The sequence below is a fragment of the Brassica oleracea genome, chromosome C2 (genome assembly GCF_000695525.1).
Source record: "Brassica oleracea var. oleracea cultivar TO1000 chromosome C2, BOL, whole genome shotgun sequence".
NCBI classification, from domain to species: domain Eukaryota; kingdom Viridiplantae; phylum Streptophyta; class Magnoliopsida; order Brassicales; family Brassicaceae; genus Brassica; species Brassica oleracea.
In genome coordinates this window covers 26537154-26559867 of record NC_027749.1, presented here as the reverse complement: position 1 = coordinate 26559867, position 22714 = coordinate 26537154, and the positions used below count along the sequence as shown (strand labels likewise).

The 22714-nt window shown below is 38.8% G+C and overlaps 3 protein-coding genes and 1 non-coding gene across 9 annotated transcripts; 1 reads left to right on the top strand and 3 right to left on the bottom strand.

Annotated features, from left to right (window-relative positions):
* Nucleotides 1-66: 66 nt before the first annotated feature.
* On the bottom strand, nucleotides 67-139 carry TRNAR-CCG. Its single transcript has one exon. It is a non-coding gene; the product is annotated as a tRNA-Arg (tRNA).
* Nucleotides 140-219: 80 nt separating this feature from the next.
* On the bottom strand, nucleotides 220-5720 carry LOC106325698 (thiosulfate/3-mercaptopyruvate sulfurtransferase 1, mitochondrial-like). 2 transcript variants are annotated; one of them, XR_001266985.1, is made up of 7 exons: nucleotides 5469-5720; nucleotides 5328-5394; nucleotides 5143-5208; nucleotides 4792-4949; nucleotides 4493-4688; nucleotides 4271-4371; nucleotides 220-701 (listed from the first exon to the last, which is right to left on the bottom strand). XR_001266985.1 is itself a non-coding variant. In XM_013763756.1 (6 exons), exons 3-6 carry the CDS (start codon nucleotides 4815-4817, stop codon nucleotides 647-649), a joined length of 378 nt encoding a protein of 125 aa, XP_013619210.1. In that variant the 5' UTR covers nucleotides 4818-5208; nucleotides 5328-5394; nucleotides 5469-5720; the 3' UTR covers nucleotides 220-646. The 2 variants fall into 2 exon arrangements, 1 of the variants encoding a protein (XP_013619210.1); XM_013763756.1 differs by having other exon boundaries at nucleotides 4792-5208.
* A 6254-nt stretch (nucleotides 5721-11974) lies between these two features.
* On the top strand, nucleotides 11975-14307 carry LOC106324735 (proteasome subunit alpha type-2-A). Of its 4 annotated transcripts, none has more exons than XM_013762706.1 (12): nucleotides 11975-12085; nucleotides 12292-12358; nucleotides 12446-12522; nucleotides 12608-12672; nucleotides 12791-12837; nucleotides 12965-13040; nucleotides 13209-13276; nucleotides 13425-13494; nucleotides 13593-13678; nucleotides 13754-13816; nucleotides 13923-13988; nucleotides 14075-14307. In XM_013762706.1, exons 2-12 carry the CDS (start codon nucleotides 12318-12320, stop codon nucleotides 14121-14123), a joined length of 708 nt encoding a protein of 235 aa, XP_013618160.1. In that variant the 5' UTR covers nucleotides 11975-12085; nucleotides 12292-12317; the 3' UTR covers nucleotides 14124-14307. The 4 variants fall into 4 exon arrangements, with proteins under 4 accessions (XP_013618160.1, XP_013618164.1, XP_013618163.1 ...); XM_013762710.1 differs by having other exon boundaries at nucleotides 11982-12085; nucleotides 12307-12358; XM_013762709.1 differs by having other exon boundaries at nucleotides 11985-12085; nucleotides 12302-12358.
* Nucleotides 14308-14669: 362 nt separating this feature from the next.
* Nucleotides 14670-20309, bottom strand: LOC106327533 (TELO2-interacting protein 1 homolog). 2 transcript variants are annotated; one of them, XM_013765694.1, is made up of 15 exons: nucleotides 20197-20309; nucleotides 19917-20144; nucleotides 19679-19844; nucleotides 19205-19600; nucleotides 18425-18871; nucleotides 18237-18344; nucleotides 18029-18159; nucleotides 17823-17952; nucleotides 17436-17733; nucleotides 16740-17365; nucleotides 16477-16635; nucleotides 16324-16398; nucleotides 15953-16258; nucleotides 15670-15885; nucleotides 14670-15477 (listed from the first exon to the last, which is right to left on the bottom strand). In XM_013765694.1, exons 2-15 carry the CDS (start codon nucleotides 20117-20119, stop codon nucleotides 14806-14808), a joined length of 3933 nt encoding a protein of 1310 aa, XP_013621148.1. In that variant the 5' UTR covers nucleotides 20120-20144; nucleotides 20197-20309; the 3' UTR covers nucleotides 14670-14805. The 2 variants fall into 2 exon arrangements, with proteins under 2 accessions (XP_013621148.1, XP_013621149.1); XM_013765695.1 differs by lacking the exons at nucleotides 19917-20144; nucleotides 20197-20309 and having other exon boundaries at nucleotides 19205-19614; nucleotides 19679-19758.
* Between the last annotated feature and the right edge of the window lie 2405 nt (nucleotides 20310-22714).

Below are 22714 nucleotides of genomic sequence, written 5' to 3'. Positions count from 1 at the left end.
TGGCTTACTTTTGGTTTCAAAGATTAAAAAAAAAACCCAATTGGTATGATACAGAAAAATAAAAAACGACCACGGTGGGACTCGAACCCACAATCTCCCGCTCCGGAGGCGAGCGCCTTATCCATTAGGCCACGCGGCCATCCTGTTTATGAACTCTTCGCCATAATACTGACTTTACTGCACTTTGAACGTAATGGTTTCGAGTTTTATGTTTTAGGATAAACAAACTTAAGTTTGCTGATTTATTCGAAAGAGAACACAGACTAATGGTATGTTTGATAGCTTCAAGCCAATCATAAGTGAATAAGTGGCTTTTGTTAGGACTTTCATGAAGAAGATTCATCACCTTCACCTTCCATGGGTAAGTCTGGTTCTGTTGCCCATTCAGTCCACGATCCATCATACACTGGCACTTCAGTTTCCCCCAGCCGATGAAGCCCCTCACAGAGCAAGCAACCAATCTCACCTCCACTGCGTATACATAATCTCAAACAAAACTGGTGGATGCAAGCTGTTAAGACAGTGCCACACGAGGCCATTATAGGCTTGTCCAGTGATAAGCCTAGAGATCTTAGGACTGCTTTATAAAAATTAAGATTGTGAAAGTGGTTCTTCAACTTGATATAAAATGGTCTTCTTGTTCAAATCATTTCTTCAGCGTCTTCTGTTGGTAAGAGTGTTTGAGAAGAAGAATCAAGCATCTGCAGAAAGGAGAAACTTATCACATATTAAGTCCTGTTCGTTTGGCTGTCGCCAGCGACAGCGACCAGCAGTAGCAACTAGCTGCAGTGATTAAATATCGTTGTTGTTGTTCGTTTCAGTATCGCTGACATAGCGATAGTCGCTCGATTGTTCGGTTAGTAATCGCTGCCGCTAGCGACTGATCTGTTGCTAAGTTGTTTGTTATGCTATCTCTATGACTGAACGTTAAATAAAATTATTTTAAACTTAGAAATGACACAAAAATATAAATGCAACCTCAAATGAAATATTATAGTTTCATAAAGACAACGTCTAAAGTAAATATAAAACTTAAATAAAGCATTACAAAAGATTTTCTACTATGGCAAACGACCTCTCCTCTACCCATCTCATTTGTAATGTAGTCACGTACACCTTCCATAGCTCTATCACCTGTTGGTTCATAAGGAGTATATCCACCATGAGCATGATCATCACTACTTCATCACTACTATCATCAGGTGATTCATCTTCATCATCATCACCATCACCATGAGAAGTATCACCGTCAACATTATCACCATGAGCATGATATTCTTCTATTCTCTCCCAATGAACAAAATCAAAATCCTCTCGATGTGAATCACTTATGAAATAATGTAGTGCCATGGTTGCAACAACAAGCTTCATCCACTTAGTCAAACCATACTTTGGATGTTTTCGATCTAGTATTCTCCATTTTGCTTTCCATACTCCAAAAGTCCGTTCAATCACTGTTCTTAAACCAAAATGCTTCCGATTAAACAATTCTCTAGTGTTTGTTGGCGGTCCTCCTCTGTTAAAGTGATCAAGATGATATCGAACTTGACGATGCAGACCAAGATAACATGTCCTGGTGGGATATCCAGAATCAACCAAATAGTATTTTCCATTAGGAGGATGTGGAATTAGGCTCTTCCTTTGCGCAGTAAGTCAACACTTTGGTATCATGTGCTCGACCTGGTACACCAACATATGCATATATGAACTTCATATTGAAGTTGCATATAGCAAGGACATTCATTGTCAGTTCTTGCTTTCTACCTCTGTATGCTTCTGCATTGTGACTTGGAGGACGAATTGAGATGTGAGTTCTATCAAGTGCTCCAATGCAGTCTTTAAAATATGGATAATAACGGTCATCATTCTTCAAGATAGGGTTTACCCTTGCGAATTCTCCTTCTTCTGGCTTAAGCGTACCAGCTGCAAACTTGAGAAGAACACTCAAAACTTCATCAAGTTTTCTGTGTATTGTATCTAGTGACCTATCTGTCTGCAAGAACCCGCTTAGTTTTATCTTGACCAACCGCTTCAAGAAACATTGCAACACTTTCCTCTAAGTAGACATTATCAGTCTCTCGTAATCCATACCTTGTAGAGAGCATCCTACATAAATCTTCAAATGTACTTTGATTCATTCGCAGAATATCATAACATTGCTGATCTGATCCATGCATCAGTTGTTGAACATGACGCCATCCTGCACCTCTATCAGTCCTTTGAATCACTCTTTGAGTATTTGGCAAATCATCATCATCATCATTCAACCACATCCATCTAATCATCTACAAAACCAAAATAATAATCCAAAAATTAATAAGCTGATATTTTCATAATAATAATAATCCAAAATTCAAAGTAACATAACGTTATTGTCAATAACAGAAAGTCGTAAACAAACAAAACATTAACCAAAAGCCATCAATAAGAAGAGTCGTAAACAAACATCAATCATCAAGTTTTATGCCCATCGTATGTTCTAAAATGGTAATCTTATCTTCAGCACTAGAAAATGCAATAAACCCTTGTCTATTTGCTGGATCAGCTAGCAAATGATCAACTGCAGCCAGATGAAACTTAGACCATTTTTTTACTCCAGGAAAATCATTGAGGATCTCCACACAACGCTCTCCGCTACGTAAGTTCTCACGCTCCATAAGATCATTTTTCCCATCAGTTGATTCTTCTCATCAAGAATCACATTACATCTAGCAGCATTTTCAGTACTCGGATCAACTTCCTTCCTCTTCCTTTTTGATCTTGAACCTCCATTTTTGTTTTGTGTATCCCCAACTGGTGGTGACATATCTGTACAGTCGTCTTCCTCATCATTGTTTCCACTCACTCTGGAATCTAAGCTAGCTTCTCCTTGCTGAGCACTCCACCCTTCTGCCCCAGGGACAGTAATGGCACCAAACTCTTCCTCAAAAAGATCAATATTAGGAACATGCTTGTTTTTGTATTTCCTAGCTCCAGGCCACTCCTGTAAGATTGAAAAAAATTACTGATTAATAATCTCTTACGTAGCATGAGTCATGTTCCTCAACCACCTCATGATTATAAAAATATTATCAGAGCACTAAACGGCATAAAGTGGATGGTGGGTCAGAGCACAAATCATCACATGGTCAATTCAAATGATACTAAAACAATACGCATGTCTAAACAATGTAAAACATTATGCTTTTAACCATAACAAATACTACAATGGAAAAGAAAATAGTTTAAAAACAAAAACGTACAAAAGTTACCTTTATGCGTTCTTGCCACCAATCATCAGACATGTTTATTTTTCCCATATCATCATAGCCCATTCCAGTTCTGTTATGAATCAGCTTCTTAACGCTTACGTAAACCCTTCTACAAGTATCATACTTGTTCTTAAATATGTCCCATATATGCTTCTCTCCATATTTCTCTTCAAATGTCTTCACAATGAACTCTTTTGCAGTTGTATTCAATCCATTCCTTGTTTTGTTTCCCTTTTTTTTCTCTTCCAAGTACAATTGAAAAAAGAAACGACATTCCTCATCGGTCCAGTTCTAATTTAATAAATCAGCCATGAAATCATAAGACCAACCAAACCAAGCAGGACAAATTCAGCCCTGAAATCAAAAACCAACCAAACCAAGCAGCACAAATTCAGCCAAAGAATAATTAACAAAAAAGACTTACGTCATTAGTCAACTTTGACATCCTTGGTTAAGAGTGATTCCTCCTAAAACCTGGAAAGGATACAAGAAGGAGCAACAATAAACGTCAAAAACAATGCGTTATGTATTCATTCACAGAAACTCAACACTAGCACAAACATAAGAGCAAAACCGACAAGCTTGGCCGCGGCACGAAGCTCCTTGGCCGCGAGAGAGAATCGAAGTGGAGTACTGAGAAACCCAACAAGCTTGGCCACGAGAGAGAATCAAAGTGAAGGATTGAGAATCGTTACAGCTTGACGGCAACAAGAGAAATATAGAAAATATTACGTTTAGATTTAGGTTCATTAGTAGTTTCATTAAAAAACCAAGGGTAAAATTGTCATTTAATGGGTTCATTATTAAAATAATAGAACAAACGCTGGAAAAAATAGCGATTGAAAATCTTTGTCGCTGCCGCTAGCGATTAGCCGCCGCGTTTGATCGCTCGTACAGCGATAGGTAAACGAACAAGAGATTAGCCGCTGTCGCTGATCGCTGTCGCTAGCGACTGACAAACGAACAGGGTGAAAACAAATTTTCTAGAGTCTGTGATAAGAGGGCCCTTTCAAGGTTACCTGAGGAAAAGGGACACATTTGCTTCCAGGGATATGACCGCTTCGTATTCCCTTACGAGGCTCTGGAGCAGTACCGTCAAACCTGTGTAAAAAGCGTAAATCTAGCAAAAGCATTTCGTCAGTGGAAATATGTGTCAGTTTGCAAATCACAGTACCTCACTTTGGAACGAGCGTCTATGTGTTGATTTGTCTGATCCTTCATCTTGTTCAGCAAATACCAACCTGATCAAGCGTCCACACTAGGTGTGGCTGAAACTTCGTTTTAAAGGTTACTGGGCTGACAATTTGTCCTTGATAGATTTTCTTAATAGCCTCACTTGCAGCACTGGCTTTCAAAATAGCATTACCCGAAGCACGCCATCTCGGTAGACCTCCATCGAGCACCCATACTTTCTCATGTCCAGAAACACAGAACTTCCTACAGGTTTAGAGTAGTAGAATACAACCCACATAGCTATTATACCAATAGCTAAGAAAAACTGAACAAAGCAAAAGAATAAATAACGAGAGCCATAACTCACCACCATACACGGGCTGCACTAAACATCCCCTTCCCATCATAAACAACAACTCCATCATTGTTATCAATAATTCCAAGAGCAGAACAGCCGGCAGAAAAAAGCTTCCTCAGACGGTAACGTATGTACCAGACATTGATGTTATCATATTAGATGGTCGCCTTTATAGCACACAAAGAAACTCATAATAAACAAGTATAATGGGGGGAGGGTACACAACATGGAAAGTTACAATAGCATGATATCAACGGAAAAGAGTCAAGATGTTCTCATCTTATGAAGGAAATGGCAGCACAATAAAATACTAGATGATATTTACAATCGTCAGTAAAAGGAGAAGATAGTGATTCTTACACTTGTTGTTCGATCTGATATTCCATCTAAATCAAAGAAGAGGGCACCGGGAATAATATGAGCAACCTGTAGGTAGGAGAGAAACAAGTAGTCCATTAGTCATTAAATTTTTTGTCTTTCTCTTTACTAGTACGAATATAACACAAGAGCTTCTTATCAAACAATGTATTTTCGCTAATGCTAACCTGATATTCTTGGATCGGATTCCTCTGCTCATCAGGCATGTACCATGACATGACGCGCATCCAAAACCTGAACAGAACCGAAACAGGTACATTTAAGCATAACAACAGACAAAAGTTTTGAAGAAAACAAAGGGAAGTCACCTTCAACTTCAAATCAGGCGGGCTCTCTAAGATTAGAATGGAGCCAATAAACAGGCTCATCGGTTGGTCCTGATGAAGTCGAGCGAGTAGCCAGCCTTCGCCACAATTCCAGTAGAAGCCATGACTCGAATTGATTTAAAGCCTGTAGAAGAAGAGCCTAGGTGAAGTGAGAGTATAGTCCTCTCTTCTGCAATTTGTAAACAGAGCAGAACCCAGAAGGTAAAGCATCGATCAAACGAACACCCAGCTGAGTGAGGATGTGACATGATTATTATGTCGCTATATTTCTCAAACAGCCTTTGGAGTTTTATGATTTGGTTTTTCCATATTTTTGTCTTAAGATAATTATCAATCTTTTAGGATGATTTCCATACATGTTTTGGAAATACGTTCTAGGTTTTTTATATATAAGGCATTGCCTTCCTAAGCTTTAATAATAAGAATCAGTTTTACAAATCATCTTCTACCTCATATTACTTTCTGCGCAAGTAAGTTAACTATCAATCGATCTTAGCATCTTCAAGTTGATCCTTCTTTCCCCAGTGTCTTCTAGGTTCTTTGAATCCCCTCTCTTCTAATCCGCAAGAAGGATTACTAGCTTGAGACTTATACAACCGAATTCCTGTCTCATTGGTATCAGAGCTTAAACTCCTCAGGACCAAACCATGGATACAAGATCAACAACCGCTTTGAACGATATGAGCAAGCAAATTGACGAGCTACGTTCTTCGCAAACTCAACAAACAGAAGAAATTCGCAAGGAACTCAACGACAAAATCAACAGACTTGAAGCGCTCATTGAAAAGTACTTCACTAATGCTCCTGTTACTCAACGCGAAGGGAAACAAACCGAAGCAGCCTCCTCCGCTGTTACCTACGGAACGCCTCAAACCAAGGACCCACCGGACCGTGTCAACACAGAGCACAGCACCTCAAAAGTAACGACCACCAACGTCAACAACAACAACAATAACCCACCCATCCATCATGGCCTATCGGCACGGCTGACAAAAATCGGCTTCCCGATGTTCGACGGGTTTGAACTCAGAGAATGGATTTACCGCTGTGATCAATTCTTTTCAATCGACAGTACTCCACCAGAACTAAAGGTTCGACTCGCCTCTCTTCATATGACTGGAAAAGCTCTCCAATGGCACCACTCCTACATTGCAAATCGCTACAATCAGTTCCCTCTATGGCCAGAGTACGTTGCAGCGGTTTCAGACCGTTTTAGCGAGCTGTACGATGATCCCCTATCAGAATTGGTCAGTCAAAAACAGGGAAACGATTCCATTGATGTGTAATTTGACAAGTTTGATTGCGCTATGACAAGGATCACGCTTGCTCCGGATCATGCGTTAAGCATATTTCTGACAAACATGCACCAACATCTAGCCATTCATGCTCGTCAGTTCAAAGTCAGTTCAGTTCCAGAAGCAGTAAAAATAGCTAAAATATACGAGCTATCCCTATCGCATACACCTATAAAGACACTTCGCCCTACCTATAACTCATCTCAAAAGTCGAACTTCTCACACTCCAACAGAAACCAACACAACTCCATAACAACTCCTACGACTGGCATTGTTGGTAATCAAAACAATAAACCCCTACTCTCCAACCCACCCCAAAAACGGATCTCTTTCGAAGAGATGCAGGAGTGGAAACGTAAGGGTTTATGCATGTTCTGCGAGGAACCATTCACTCCTGGTCATCACCTAAAGCACAGACGCGCTGAGTTCTTGTTCATGGAAGCCGATACAGAGTTTGATGAAGAAATCGCACTCGAGGAGCAGATCCGTGAAACTACTCTCGATGATGTGGATGACAAGGTCCCCACCATCTCTGTCCACGCCTTAAATGGCTGTCCAACATTTAACTGCATGCGTCTCATGGGGCAATACGAGAAGCGCAAACTGCATATTCTTATAGACCCAGGCAGCACACACAACTTCCTCGATCTCCAACTTGTTAAAGGACTCGGATGCTCTTTGACACCAACCAAACCGATGTTTGTGGCTGCAGCAAGCGGCGACTTGATCACTAAGTATAAGTGTAGCTCCTTCTCTTGGAAGATGCAGGGTTACGAGTTTACAGCTGAAATAAGAACCTTACCACTAGGATGCAGTGATTTGGTACTAGGTGTTCAATGGCTCTCCACCTTAGGACCCATCCTAGGGGATTTCATGAACCTTCGAATGGAATTTAAATTCCATGGGTTGAAACATGTTCTCAGAGGGATTACACCAAACAACAATAAAGTCATCTCCGGAAGCAGCCTCAACAAACTTATGTTGCACGGACCTCAAATTGCTTTACTCCACCTTCGGGATATGGACAGCATGGATGAGACACAACGACCCCTTGATCCAGAAACCATTCTCTACCATATCGAAGCTAGTGGTACTGAAACAGACAATACTGGTTCGCTACAGCAGTTGCTCAATTCTTACTCAGATATATTTGAGGAACCGACTTCCTTACCACCTTACCATGCGGGTTTCGATCATAAAATCCCACTCGAAACAGGAGCAAACCATGTTAGTCTGAGACCTTACCGTTACTCCTCCGTACAAAAGGACTCCATCGATAAAATGATTCAAGACATGCTGACTCAAGGTATCATTCAATACAGCGCAAGCCCCTATGCATCTCCGATTGTGCTTGTCAAAAAGAAAGATGGATCGTGGCGTTTATGCGTTGACTACCGAGGCTTGAACAAGCAAACAATTAAAGACAAGTATCCGATCCCACTTCTGGAAGATCTACTTGATGAATTGGGCGGCTCTAAGTTCTTTTCTAAGCTCGACCTACGCGCAGGTTTCCATCAACTTCGTATGGCTCCGGAAGATGTGCACAAAACAGCTTTCAAAACACATGCTGGCCATTACGAGTACCTTGTCATGCCATTTGGCCTTACAAACGCTCCATGCACGTTTCAAGGACTTATGAACCACGTGTTTGCCCCTGTTCTTCGAAAATTTCTGCTGGTATTTTTCGACGATATTTTAATCTACAGTAAAACTTGGGAGGAACACCTCATACACTTGGATACTGTCTTTGCCATACTTCGCCATCAACAACTCTACCTCAAGAAATCTAAGTGTACGTTTGGAGCAACAAGAATTGAATATCTTGGACACTTTATTTCTCAAGATGGCGTCAGCACTGATCCTACAAAAATTAAGGCAGTAGAGAGTTGGCCACAACCGACGAATCAAAAACAACTTCGCAGTTTCTTGGGAATGGCTAATTATTATCGCAAGTTCATACAAGGCTACAGCATCATCGCCCGGCCTCTTACCCTCATGTTACGAAAAGATGGCTTCGCATGGGATACTGATGCATCTACAGCGCTTGAACTATTGAAACAAGCCTTAGTCTCCGCCCCTGTTCTCACCCTCCCAGACTTCACCAAAACGTTCATAGTTGAAACAGATGCCTCCAAGACCGGCATTGGTGTGGTTCTTATGCAGGAAAATCATCCTATCTGCTATATTAGTAGGGCGTTGGGTCCCCGACACCAAGGGTTATCGGTCTATGAGAAAGAGCTACTTGCTGTTGTTCACGCCGTCCAGACATGGAACCCATATTTGGCTCATACCAAGTTCATTATCTGGACAGATCAAAAGAGCTTAAAATTCCTTCTGGAACAGAAGATCACAACGCCGTTCCAACATGTGGTTATCTAAACTAATGGGTTATACTTTTGAAATACAGTACAAACAAGGCAAAGAGAACGTTGCAGCAGATGCGCTCTCCAGAGTATCCGGCTCTCAATTTCTTCGGCTCACACTCTCCCAGATTCATAACGGATTCTATGAGGAACTGAAGCTTCTGTGGGATACAGACCCTACACTTAAACAACTAATCTCGGAGAAACCAAGCCTGCGTCACACTCTTCTTACTCATTCGTTAACGGGGAACTCCGTCGCAGAGGCAAGCTTGTCGTAGGTAATGATCCATCTGTCAAGCTCCACATATTTAAATGGTTGCATGACTCTGCAGTGGGAGGTCACTCAGGGCGCGATTCAACTCTACATCGTATCAAGACATTATTCTATTGGCCAAAGATGAGTTTGGAAGTTCAGAATTATGTTCGAAATTGTCCGGTGTGTCAAAAGAACGCCAAACCTGGACTTCTCCAGCCTCTTCCGGTACCCGCGGGTGCTTGGGAGTCTATCAGTCTCGACTTCGTCGAAGGTCTTCCACCATCAGCTGGAAAACATTGTATCTTAGTTGTCGTCGACCGACTAAGCAAGAATGCTCATTTTCTCGCTTTATCTCACCCTTGCACTGCTATGGATGTTGCAAAGTTGTATCTGGATCAGGTCTTTCGTTTACACGGAATGCCCAAAGACATTACCAGCGATCGTGATCCTACTTTTCTCAGCGATGTTTGGAGAGAGATGTTTCGGGTTCATGGCGTCAACCTGAATTTTTCCACCGCTTATCATCCTCAATCCGACGGACAAACTGAGGTCACTAACAAAACGTTGGAGACGTATCTACATTGCATGACGTCTGATTCACCTCATACATGGAGTGAATGGTTGCCGTTGGCTGAATAGTGGTACAATACCACTTACCACACAGCGATTCGTAGCTCACCTTTAGAGATTATCTATGGACAGCCGCCGCCGGTTCATCTACCGTACTTACCAGGAGAAAGTCCTTCTGCCACAGTCGACATGTTTTTACAACGCAGAGAGGAGCTTATTGACATGATGAAGTTTCATCTTCTGCCAGCTCAAAACAGAATGAAACAATATGCAGATTCTCATCTCTCGGACCGCGTATTTCAGATTGGAGACTATGTATATTTGAAGCTTCAACCTTATTGGCAGCATTCCCTCAAAGGTCGTCGTCTCCCCCACAAGCTTTCACCACGTTTTTATGGACCCTATGAAATTGAAGATCGCGTGGGCTCTCTTGCATACAAGCTTCGCCTTCCTCCTGGTGCAGCCGTTCATAACGTTTTTCACGTCAGTCAATTAAAGCTTTGCCCAAATCCACCTGCTATGCCATCTTCCTTGCCTCAATATCTCACTGATGTTGGTAAGACAAAGGTACCAGACAGGATCCTCGAAAAGAAAATGGTGAAACGCCACAACCGCGCTGTCACAAAAGTTTTGGTCAAAGCTTTAATTGACTGACTTGAAAAACGTTATGAACGGTTTCCTGTCTTGTCTCAGAGGAACCAGATTCGAATACGACTCACTTACACTCAGAAAGGCAGATAATTTAAGGGTCTTTTTGGGAACAAGAGAAGGAGTGATCAAGCCGTGGCTTGCAGCAGCCAAGAAAGTTCTGGAGAGAAGGGTCGAAGCCATATCAACCATATAATGCAAACTAGAGCAAATGTGCCAATTTTTTTTGTTTTTTTTTCTCAATAGAAACCCGACACAGTTTCTCTTCGCGTTTTGGCGTAATTTGATACAAACCAATCCGGTTAACTAAACCAGTACCACTTAGTAAAAACAGCATCGTATACAGTTAAAGGGGTTTATTGGAACATGAATTTCCGTAGAATTTGATGATTTTAATAGTTGAGAAAATTTTACAAGTTAACTAAATTTAACAAATTTTATCAAATTCTTTTACATAGATTTTCATTACTTGTATATAGAATTCTATCGATTGTTATTAACTTTTAAAGTAAGAAATTAATGGTGGTAGAGAAAAAAAAAGAAATAAAATCATTTCAATTAAGGCAATTCTTATACAACTTTTAAAAAGTTTTTGTCACAAAAAAATCTCAAGAAATAAAATGACCAAAAATTTTAATTTCTACTTCTTGCTTTATAGATATATAAATAATAAAAAATAAAAAATATTTTGTATATAATTTCGAAATATATGTTTTAAATTTGAATTATTATTTTTGAATTTTTTTTTAAAAAAAAAATTCGAAAATGCTTTTTAAAACTATTTTTACAATTTTTATTTTAATTTTTTAATATTTTTTTTTATTTTTTTAAGTTGTGAATTGTATTATGTTAAAGTTGTGATTGTATATTATTTCATTCTTCAATTTGAGTTTTTGTATGTGAGTGTATTTTATTACATTGATTTCAAAAATTTTATGGGTATAGATCATATTCTCAAAGTTGAATACTATGAGTAAAAACAAAGAAAATTTACATCCCAATAATAATAGATTTTAATAGAATCTTAAAATCAATGAAAACTAAACTTTTTCAATAACAAAGGATTTTGAGTGAAATTTAAAAATCATCACCCCAATAACAATGGATTCTATTTAGATTTTAAAAATTCATAAACAATAACAGTAGAATCTCAAAATTTAATAATTTCTCTAGAATTTTTTTGCGCAGTAACCCCTCCTAAATCTTTTTTTTTCTTCACCTGTCCCTATAATACCAACCCTTTCTGCAAGAAACCATAATTTAATTTGACATAAACCAACCCGGTTCAATTAAACCAATGCCATGTAATAAAACGGCGCCGTTTCGAGCAAATCTTCTTTCTTTTTTTTTTTTTTCCTTCACCTGTTAGTGCCACCAACCCTTTCTTCAAGAAACCTAAAAGCTTTTTTATATCTCCCCACATCGCTCTCGTCGTCTCTCCTTCGTCCATTGATCGTAACCTCAAAGGTATGCTTGATCGCTGAGTTGATTTGGTTCCACATGTTCTTTGAGATCTCTAGGTTTAGTTAGATTTAATTGCTTCAGTGTAGTTTCTGAGCCGTAACTTCGTTTTGACCTAAGTTGTAATTACTAATTGGGTTCATCTTGATGAATCTGGATCGCTGGATGTTCTATGGTTCTAAATTTAGCAGATTTTTTATTTTATTTTGCAGAACTTTTGAGCTAAGCTTAAGGTGCAATGGGAGACAGTCAGTACTCGTTTTCACTCACTACCTTCAGGTATGAACTTGTCTTTATATTTAAAATGCAGCTCCTTTGCTCACTTAGATCAGGGATTGATTTGCGTTGTGTTTGTGAAAAAAATAGCCCTTCAGGGAAGCTTGTTCAGATAGAACATGCTCTAACAGCTGTTGGATCAGGCCAAACATCTTTGGGAATCAAAGGTAGGTTTGTCAACAATAAATGATTACCTTATGGAATTTTTAAATAAGAGGAATTATAAATATGAATGTGGTTTCTTTCATGCAGCTTCAAACGGAGTTGTTATTGCTACTGAGAAGAAGCTTCCCTCTATTCTTGTTGATGAAGCCTCTGTAAGTTTGATTATCTCTTCCCTGTGGTCACCATGTTCTGTGCTATTTGGTCTGGAACTTTCATAGGAGGTTGTGTATTTATTAGTAACTATAATGTTAAGTCTGACTTGTATTTCAGGTTCAAAAGATTCAGCATTTGACTCCCAACATTGGAGTTGTATACAGGTTCTTCCCCTCAGCTATCTGTTTGATAACTGATTTGGTTTTATAGCTTGAAATTTGGATTTTGGGTTATCATTGGTTGCCTTTGCTCTATAGTTCAATGCTAAGTTTAGTATTTGCTTCTCTGTAGTGGTATGGGCCCCGATTTCCGAGTTCTTGTGCGGAAGAGTAGGAAGCAGGCTGAGCAATACCTCCGCTTGTACAAAGTAATCTTAAATATCTCTCCCTCTCTATTCTCATCTACTTTTCTTGGAGTATTGTAATATCCATGTATAATTAAAATTCAGCATATACTTTGGATTGATGATTCTTGTTAATATTTGCTCTTGTTGCTTATTCGTAATTCAACTTCTAAGGAGAATTAATTGTTGCAGGAACCCATCCCTGTCACTCAACTTGTAAGGGAAACTGCTACGGTTATGCAAGAGTTCACTCAATCGGGGTAAGTACTATTCAAAATCTACTTAAGAAGAGTTACTTACTATACTAGATCATGGATTTGGCATGAGAAAATGCTGTTAAAGCAAAGTATCCATAAACTAGACTACTGAATCTTGCTTCTAATTTTGGTTTATTTCTCCTGTTAATAGTGGTGTTAGGCCGTTTGGAGTTTCTCTACTAGTGGCTGGGTATGATGACAAGGGTCCTCAGCTGTATCAGGTATGTAGATCATAATTCACTTCAATACACAATTTGCTAAAAATATGTATAGTGCTTATGTTACAAACGTCCCATTTTAGAATTTCAATTTTCACTAGGTGGATCCGTCTGGTTCTTATTTCTCATGGAAAGCTTCGGCGATGGGAAAGAATGTCTCAAATGCTAAGACATTTCTCGAGAAGAGGTGATAAGATTTTGCTTTTTGTGATATAAGTTTGTGATCTTCGAAGCATGTCATGTCATCTTAGTCTCTTATTAGGTACACCGAAGATATGGAGCTTGATGATGCCATTCATACAGCGATATTGACACTGAAGGAAGGGTGAGATTTTCTTTTACTAAACTTTGTTTGTGTTGATTCTAAATTACAGAACTTTTCTAAAGACCTAACATCCCTTTGTGTCTTTCTTACTCCGTCTGTTTCACAGTTTCGAGGGAGAAATCTCGAGCAAGAATATTGAGATTGGCAAGATTGGTGCTGACAAAGTTTTTAGGTAACGTTCAATACTTCCAAACTTAATAGAATCAAAGGGATCTTTGTTATTGCCATCAATGTCTGAAAAGAGGTGGTTATGTGCAGGGTACTAACACCGGCAGAGATTGACGATTACTTGGCTGAAGTCGAGTAAACTTTCACTTGGGCCGCTCAACAAACCTGGCTTTGAATCTCAATACTATCTTTTGCTTTTCTACCTAGTTGGACAAAAAAACTGTGGTTCTTGCTTATATAAACTTTTGGAACTTGTTAAAACTCGAGACCCTGTTTAGAATCTGTTTTCTTTTCACTCGTTTAAACAATGTTCAAAATGTCTCTTACCGTGTTTGGTTTACACAAGGACCAATGGGATACTTCCTCAGCAACTTATGTATAGCTGTGTCTTAGACCGGCAACAAACAAGTCTGTAAACAACAATCTATCAACAAGTTCCGCAATTGTAAAATGTATTACTCAATGTGGCAATTAGATGTTTTGAATGCCTAGATTGATTTTTTTAATCGTTTTGTTTGTTTAGGTTTTATCACGAGCAAGGAAGGGTGCGTAGACACCAATTTTTTTTTTTATTATAAAATTGGTATTACTTGCCTCCAAATGTACAAAGAAGCAAGAAGAGATCGTGATTTCATTTAAGTCCCTGTACTATCTTGCATATCTCACATCTCCCCATTTTTTAACATTAACACACTCTAACACCCTTTTTAACTTTTAACAATTTACTGCATGTGCCTTCTACAAAATCTTCAAAGAAATAAATAACAAATAAAATTTCAAATGTTGACACAAGGAAAGAAAAGTTTTTACAAGCAGAGTTATTAACAACGCATTTGATCTACAAAGACTAGAGACTGCATTTTCTTGAAAATGGTCTCAACAGAACTAAACTCCAACTCAAAACCATAGCTCCGACCACCGTACTCAACGTACAGAAACCTCGCCGGAGAATCTTCCGCCGGTGAAGGCAAAACCGTTGATATCTCTGGAAACTCAGGAGAAGGTGGAAGAGGCAAATCTCTCTTCTTCTTGAGAGAATAATACACATCTGCTAAGAGAATCCAAATGAGATCAGAATCAACGCAAGCCAAACCTCTCAACGCATTCAAAGCCGCTTCTCTCAACCCTGTTACGCCGCTGCACGCTATCCCAACGACCAAGCCTGCAACTTTTTTCAAAACTGCATCTAAAGCTGAAGCACAGCGTTTGTCTACGGAAAGCTCAGCGATCATGTTGAGAAGTGCAGCTTGCACTTTCAAGCTGGAAACTTCAGCAATGGAAGAAGAAGAAGCTGACTCAGAAATGGTTCTGTAAGGAAGCCTGAGAACTGATTTGTTCTCTTCTCGGAGGTGTTTTGGCGTCATAACGTGGAAGGGAGATGTTGTTAAAAGCTTCCAGAAGTCATGGCCATCGTTGCGGAAACGACGTGAGAAGAAGTCTCCTCCAGATGTTTGAATGACTCTGGTTATCACATTCAAGCATCTCCGTACAGCCTGTGGAACAAATGCAGCAGGTTTTAGAAATTTGTAGTGTTCTAAAAATCGGCAAATCAAATCTGAAACGATTTGTTTAAGAGATTGGTGTAACCATTTTAAAAATCGTCTAGGCGCCCGTCTAAACAAAAATCCTCTATAAAGAGCCTAACACCGCCTAGTGATTGATTTCTAGATAGAGAGAGATTGTACCACAGGATTTCTGTTTCTTATGCAAGCAACAAAGAATGGCCAGATTTTGTTGATAGCAGGTAAGAGACGGTTTTCATCTGCTCCATCGTCGGTGGCATTCATGTAGTCTTTAAGCTGATAGAGTGAAGCAAACTCAACGACTTCTTCCATCGTTTCTTTAGTTTCTGTCTCAGCTCGATAAGCTTCCTCTACTTTAGCCAGTGTCACTATTCCTTCCTGTAGTATTGGAAAGTTACTAATTTGAGTTCCAGAAAAACCAATCCAAAGGGGAATGTTGCTGTACCTCGATTATATCGAGAGCAACCAAGCATGAAACTTGATTTGATGATGCAAGAAGAGGTGTGGCTGCAATTAAACAAGAAGAGGCGATTGATCCAACTGTGCGTCTGTATCTTTTAGAACGATTCAGTTCAAGCAGTATGTTTTCCCATTCTTCTTCATTAAACTTATCCTCGGAATTTGAACCCTTCTCTTGCGCCGATGTTATTGCATCAGATGCTTTGGTCTTAACCTGGTCACTATATGACTTGGCCCGGTCTGGTAATAGACAAGCCTCGCTCTTAGATGCTTTGACAATCTCAACAACAGCCTATCAGTGGCACCAACAAAAAGTTAGACCAAGAAAACTAGTGAACCGAAGAATGAATCTAATACCTTCAAGAAGGGTAGAGTAAGATTTGGATGATGCTGTCTACCAACAATCTCTAGCTCTTGAGAAACCAATCGCATCTGCAGATCAAGAAAAATAAAAATTTCTTTAACATAAGGATAAAGATATAAACAGTTCACTGCAAAATGTGGCTTTACCGGTTCCTCCAACAAAGGCAATATTTCATGAGCAACTCCAATATAAGAAAGCATAGCAGCGAGAACACTTGGAACATGAGGATTAAGATCCAGGTGGCGCAGCTGACGACAAATAGAGTCAACAACATAATCTGCATTTGCTACAACCAGATGCCCTACCTGCACACAAAACAAAAGAAGGGAAAGTTAAAAAAAAAAATATATATATAATTATAGGTATAGTGATGTGTTTGGATCCAAAAACGTTAATCATAAACTCTCACAGTGGGATGGCCAGAGGTGGTAGCAAGAAGACGTAAGACAGCGTCAGAAGCGTTTCTAACTTGGAAGCTTGAACACGTAAGACTCTCAAGCAGAAGGTAAAGCGAAGAGTGAAGAAACCCACTCGAAGCAAAATCTTCCCCAAGGCACAACGAAAACACACCGACTCCTTCTATTATAACTTGGTGTAGCATTGCAGTGTCCCTTAAGAAATGCAGACTAATATGTTCAACATCGGTGGTATCGGTTTGGTTCACTGGGAGATCCCACACTTGAGAAGATTGGTACTCGTGCAAGATTTTACCAATGCAATCGATCAGATGAGTCTTTGCACGTTTGTTCCATGAGTCTTCCCAGGAGAGTTTGTTGTCTCTTCCCTTTCTTGACTTCTTCCGAAGCAGTCTTGAGAGAGCATCAGTTGCTTGTTCTGATAGACCAAAAATCATCTCGTTCAAGATACAAGCAGCAGTTGCCGCCTGGCGTACTAACTGTCCTGAACCAGTTCGATTACACCATGTTTCCCAGTCTTCTCCGTTGTACTCTTTTACACGAACTTCTGAAACCAATCTACGGAAAAACCCCAAAGGAATGTCCAGGATGACTGCTAAACTGCCATCGTTTTCAGGTCCTAGCAAACACACAAACGAGATCATTAACTATGACTCATCTATAAGTTAACAGCAGTACAATTAACTCACCTGCCATTAAGGATAAACCTACAAGTCTAAGGATACCAGCGAGCATCTCGTAGAGCTTCTGACTACCAACATACGAGAACCAAGGCGGCATTCGAGGTAACACAAAGCTACTGGTCTCCAGCTTTCCTTGATCTGATTCAGCGTGGCTGCGACTGGTCACTTTTAATTCTGTGATGGAAGGGAGGTAACCTGTCGATGAAGTAGGCCTGTCTGCGATGAGCTTCTCAAGAGAGCCAGTGTATGCTGAATTGTGGCTCAGACAGAGAGCAAATGTATCCAGTAATCTGCTAGCTGTTATCTAAGAAGCACCAAATATTATTAGATCATGTTTTTTTTTTTAGAAGAAGCAACCAAACCTATGAGCGTGATAAGAGAAAGAATACATACTGGAGACTGAAGATGATCCGCCAGAAACTGAGGACCAGAGTAATAAGTGACTACAAGTAACTGCTTCACAACCGAAAGTGCAGGCAATTCCTCATTCCCCAAAACCACTTTTGGTAGCCTCTCCAGTAGTCTGTCATCAACACACGCTTATAGGTCACTGAGCTTGAACAGGAAAGAAACAATATAACAGCAAAGAGAAACAATACCTGGTAAAAATCTTGCTTATGTCGCTCTCTACTTGATACTTTGTACGTTCAGAGAATAAGTGGTCGAGAGTTTCCTGGGCTGCTACAGAGACTTCATCAGAGTCATCAACAACCAGAGTACATACGCATTCCTGCATCATAATAAATAAGAAATCCATCAAGTCGCAAGTATCTAACATCATTGTGTTGTTGTTAGTTATGAACTTACCAACATCACTAGCCTGGCACCCTTCAACGACCGAGGGGTCTTAGATAGCAGTCCACGTATTGCTGCTAGAAACCCCCATCTAATTTTTCCAGCTGGGTGAATAAGAATCTGAAACCAATTAAGATTCACCGCTCAGACTCAAACAAAAAAAGACAGTACAAAAGTGATGAGCGGGAAATATAGCATACATGAGGAAACGTCTCACACAAGAGCTTATTCACGTGACATGTTGTGTTCTCTAACCATTCCTTTGTACGTTCAACACGAAAGGAGTCACCACTCAGTTTCTGACTCGATTTTTCTTGTCCATTCTTGATTTTAACAATCTCTTGGCTTGTAGTTTCTGTCCTCTGCCCTTGAGATTTTGTTGTCAGAGAACGAAGTTCGTCCAGAACTGAGTGTGCAGATTCATGCTTCGGCAACTTAGTATCATCATCAGAAATACTGATAGACGATGAATTAGCCTCATCATCAAGGACTATCATGAGAAACTCGGCTAAACATCTAATTGCTTGGTCCAAAGCATCAAAGCTTCCTGCAGCTCCGCTAATCATTGCTCTTGAAACATGCAACACTTTGGCAATTTGGCTAACAACACCAGGTAGAAAAAACGCCAACACATCAGCAGTACCAATCTACAAAAACAACCATGGTGTAGAGTTTGAGTTGATTTGATTCTTATTGAGTTTTTAGATGATTGGATAGTTTAATATGTTTTCTTCTTAAACCACTCTAAATCTCAACTAAAATCATCAGATTTTGATTTTTTTTTTTAAATAAGAAATTCCATTCGAATACTCTAAAATCACTTGAAAACCAGCTTATATTTTCAAGTGAATTTTAGAGTACTCTTATGAAAATTTCATGAGTTTTTTAAAATTTATGTTTCAATAACATTGGATTTGTCTTTTTAATACCAATAAAAATGACAAATGTATCAAACCCTGTATGCATAATACAATAGTTACCTTAGCCACGAGTATTCGTAAGGTCATAAAGGCTTCAACTCGAAGGTGTGCACTTCCTCTATGTCCTCGTGAAGCCTCTGCATCAGCCACTTTGAGAAGAATGGAAAGCCAATGACCCACAGCAGCCAAAGCAGAGTGAGACTGAAGAAACGCAAGCAAGCATTCTCCCGTCGTTTCTAAACCAAACTCTGAAACCTTCTGAGTCTGACAATCTCCTCTATCCGACAGCTGAGGCCAGCCAAGAGTCCCCTTACATCCGCAGGAATCATCAGAACAAGGAACCAAACCAGAGATCATCGCTCGGAAACATCTGATGATCCCTTCACGAAACTCCTCAGAAGCCTCAGACGGCGTCAAAACAGCACCACTAGTCAACTTCTTCATAATCACAACCATCTGAAAGGAGATAACTTTTCAAATTCAACATAACATACATACAGTCCTCCCCCATAACTAATTCAAAATCAAACTCACCTGATCAACTGATCCGACGTGGCATTTCTTTAGAAGCTCCTCGAGACAAGAGACTACACCTTCAGCTACTTTATCACTCACTCTGTAAGGAACAACAACACCTCCTCCTTGACTCCTGCAAGCTACTGCAGCGTCTAGCAGAAGAAGCGAAGAGAACAAAGTGTAGCTGAAAAAAAAAACAAAAACTTTATCAACATCGAAACCAAAGGTGGAGACTTTATGTATGGCGAGTACTTACTGGAAGAAGGACTGCAGAGACGACGGAGGAGCACGGCGGAGGAGGCTGAGCAGCTCTGGGATCACGGCCGGATCCTTTTGAGGGGTTTGCGAGAGGCTTAGAAGCTCCAAGGAGAGAGCTTTGAGCTGTGCGAAGAGGGCTTCTCGTCCCTCGACGTCGTCTCCGTTGGTTTCGCGGCGGACTACGACGACGGACTTCTCCATTCGATCCGATCAATTTGACGAAACCGCGACAAAATTGAAGCCAAAATTCTCGAAGCTGAACTTTAATTGAAACAACCCAGCAGTGTTTGACCCGACCCGACAGTGTTGACCCGACCGGTGAAGCTGTAGCAAGTAGAACCTTTCTCCGTCGCGACTATAGACCGGAGTTTTGATTTTTTCGTCGGCAACGGAATTTATTTTGAAATTTTTAATATTTATTTTTTATTTTTTAAAATTTAAAATTATATCTTAAAAATTCCACCTACTATCTTTAAAGAGAAAATGAATAATATATCACTAAAAAAATTTTTGTCACAAATATAGCATTTAAGAATAAAAATGACTAAAATAGCAGTTAATGTTTTATCAAAAGAGATAAATATACACTTATACCTCAATGATAAATTAATTTAGACATTAGGGTTTAGAGTTAAAGGGGTGAAGTTTAGGATTTAGGGTTTAGGGTTTAGGGTTTAGAGTTAAGGGGTGGGGTTTAGGATTTAGGGTTTAGGGTTTAGGATTTAGGGTTTAGGGTTTAGAGTTGGGGAGTGGGGTTTTGGGATAAGATTTCAAATTTTGAAAAATAAAATAAATTCAAATTTTTCAAAAGATAAAATGCTATTTTGGTCATTTTAGTTTTTGAGAGCTATTTTTGTGACATAAACTTAGAAATGTGTTATTTTGGAGATTTACCATTCTTTATATCCTAAATCTAAAGATATTTTAGTATTTAACCGTCTGAGCAAAAATGACTATTTTACAGAATTTTTTTTTGTTATAGGGTTTTAGGAAATAATGCAAAATTGCCTTTATATTTATAGATAATCTCAAAATAAACCTTCTATTCATATGTAACTGCAAAATAAACCTCATAATTACAAAATAATCAACTTGCAGATTTGGATTGGGTATGGAAACACTGATCAACACAAAATGTATTAACTTACAAAATTATAAAACATATAATATTAGAATTACGTATATTTGTCTCTTATAAATATTTTTTTGATGGTACTTTTTATCTTTACTGTACTAAAGAGCATTTTCAAAAATGCATTGTTCATTAAGTGGCAAAAGACTCTTATATCTTTGTTTTCTATATATATAATCATCACTATTTAAACAAAATAATATTTCTTTTTTGAATTATACTTTTTCAAATTCAAACTTCTTTATAATATTTTTTTTTTCAAAATTTTTTTTTGAAAATCGAAACTTAGGTTTGAAACTAATTTTATATTTTTAAAATATTTATTTATATATTTATTAGAATCCTAAATGTAGTATTTGCGAGAATTTCCTCATTATTTACTTGGTTATGTTTGCTTTAAAAATTAGCTGACGCTAGTAATAGACTATCTAAAAATAAAAACAAATGTTTTCCACACAAAGAATTATAAATACTGCATATTGATAATTCATTACTCTTCATATATCACAAAATGAATAATTTTCTAGCTTTTCTGTTAGTTATTACTATGTGTTATGGATTGAATGAAGCTTGCAAAACTAGCCGCATAGTAATTTCTAACGGCATCTGGGAAGGTATTCCTCTTGAAATCCATTGTTATTCCTGGGGGCGAGAGACCCGTGATTGGGGAACACAAACTATACCATACAATAGTAGTGTTAGTTTTGAGTTTGTCGCTGTTCTGAATAGAAAAAGAAGAACAAAATATGTATGTGACTTATGGTACCAGGATGCAATAGAACCTTATCTTAAAATAAAACATTATCCTATGCTTGAAGTATTTCGAGCAGGCCATACAAGAAAATGTGGCCAATTTCGTGAATGGGGTACAGGAAAGCATGGGATTTATTTCAGAAGAAAGTATTCTCAACGGTTGGGATGGGCGCTTTACTGGTTTACGCTATACCCCAAAGAAACATAAGTTTTTCCCTAAAACTTTTCACAATATTTAAGTAAGTTCGTTGTTTGTATTTAAAAGAGCTAATCCTAAGCGGTATTAGTAATGTGCTATATAATATGTAGCAAAATATCATAAAGTGAAAATATATTTAATACTTATGTATATTATTGGTTCAATTAGGGAAGGACGTCCGGGTACCCGTTCGGGTTCGGATTTTCACTACAAGAAAACACATGCTTAACGACGAAAATTAACGAGGAAAAACAATCCTCGTAAATTTGCGTCGAATTTACGACGAATTTACGTGAAAAACTAAAGTCATCGTTATTTCCTCGTAACGTAACGACAAAACTGTTTCGTCGTAAAGTGGATGTAATTTTACGAGTATTTTACGAGGAAAAACTATTTCCTCGTAAATACGACGTAAATTTTGCGTGGTATTTACGAGGGAATAGTTTACGTGTATTTAGCGAGGAAATTTTTGAATCCACCAACTTCATAGGTGTTACACGTTTTTTTTGCCCACCTAATTAATTTTCGTCGTAAATTCATAGCAAAATTACAACTACCAGATTCGAATTTTCCTATAAATATGGATGTTTGAACATCATTTTAAACACACCAACAACAAAAAACGTGAAAGAAAAAAAATGGCTGGCTCCGGGACTATTTACGAGTTGCGGAAGTGGATGTATATGCATAGAGATGCTAACGGGAGAGTGAC

Coding starts and splice junctions, on each gene's coding strand:
- LOC106324735 (XM_013762706.1), top strand. CDS start 12,318: ATGGGAGACAGTCAGTACTCGTTTTCACTCACTACCTTCAG. Junction 12,523..12,607: donor AACATCTTTGGGAATCAAAG/GTAGGTTTGTCA, acceptor TCTTTCATGCAG/CTTCAAACGGAGTTGTTATT. Junction 13,495..13,592: donor AGGGTCCTCAGCTGTATCAG/GTATGTAGATCA, acceptor AATTTTCACTAG/GTGGATCCGTCTGGTTCTTA.
- LOC106327533 (XM_013765694.1), bottom strand. CDS start 20,119: ATGGAGAAGTCCGTCGTCGTAGTCCGCCGCGAAACCAACGGAGACGAC. Junction 18,872..19,204: donor TACGAATACTCGTGGCTAAG/GTAACTATTGTA, acceptor TTGTTTTTGTAG/ATTGGTACTGCTGATGTGTT. Junction 16,636..16,739: donor CCACCTCTGGCCATCCCACT/GTGAGAGTTTAT, acceptor TTTTGTGTGCAG/GTAGGGCATCTGGTTGTAGC.
- LOC106325698 (XM_013763756.1), bottom strand. CDS start 4,817: ATGTTTAGTGCAGCCCGTGTATGGTG. Junction 4,689..4,791: donor AGTGCAGCCCGTGTATGGTG/GTGAGTTATGGC, acceptor CTAAACCTGTAG/GAAGTTCTGTGTTTCTGGAC. Junction 4,372..4,492: donor TAGTGTGGACGCTTGATCAG/GTTGGTATTTGC, acceptor TGCTTTTGCTAG/ATTTACGCTTTTTACACAGG.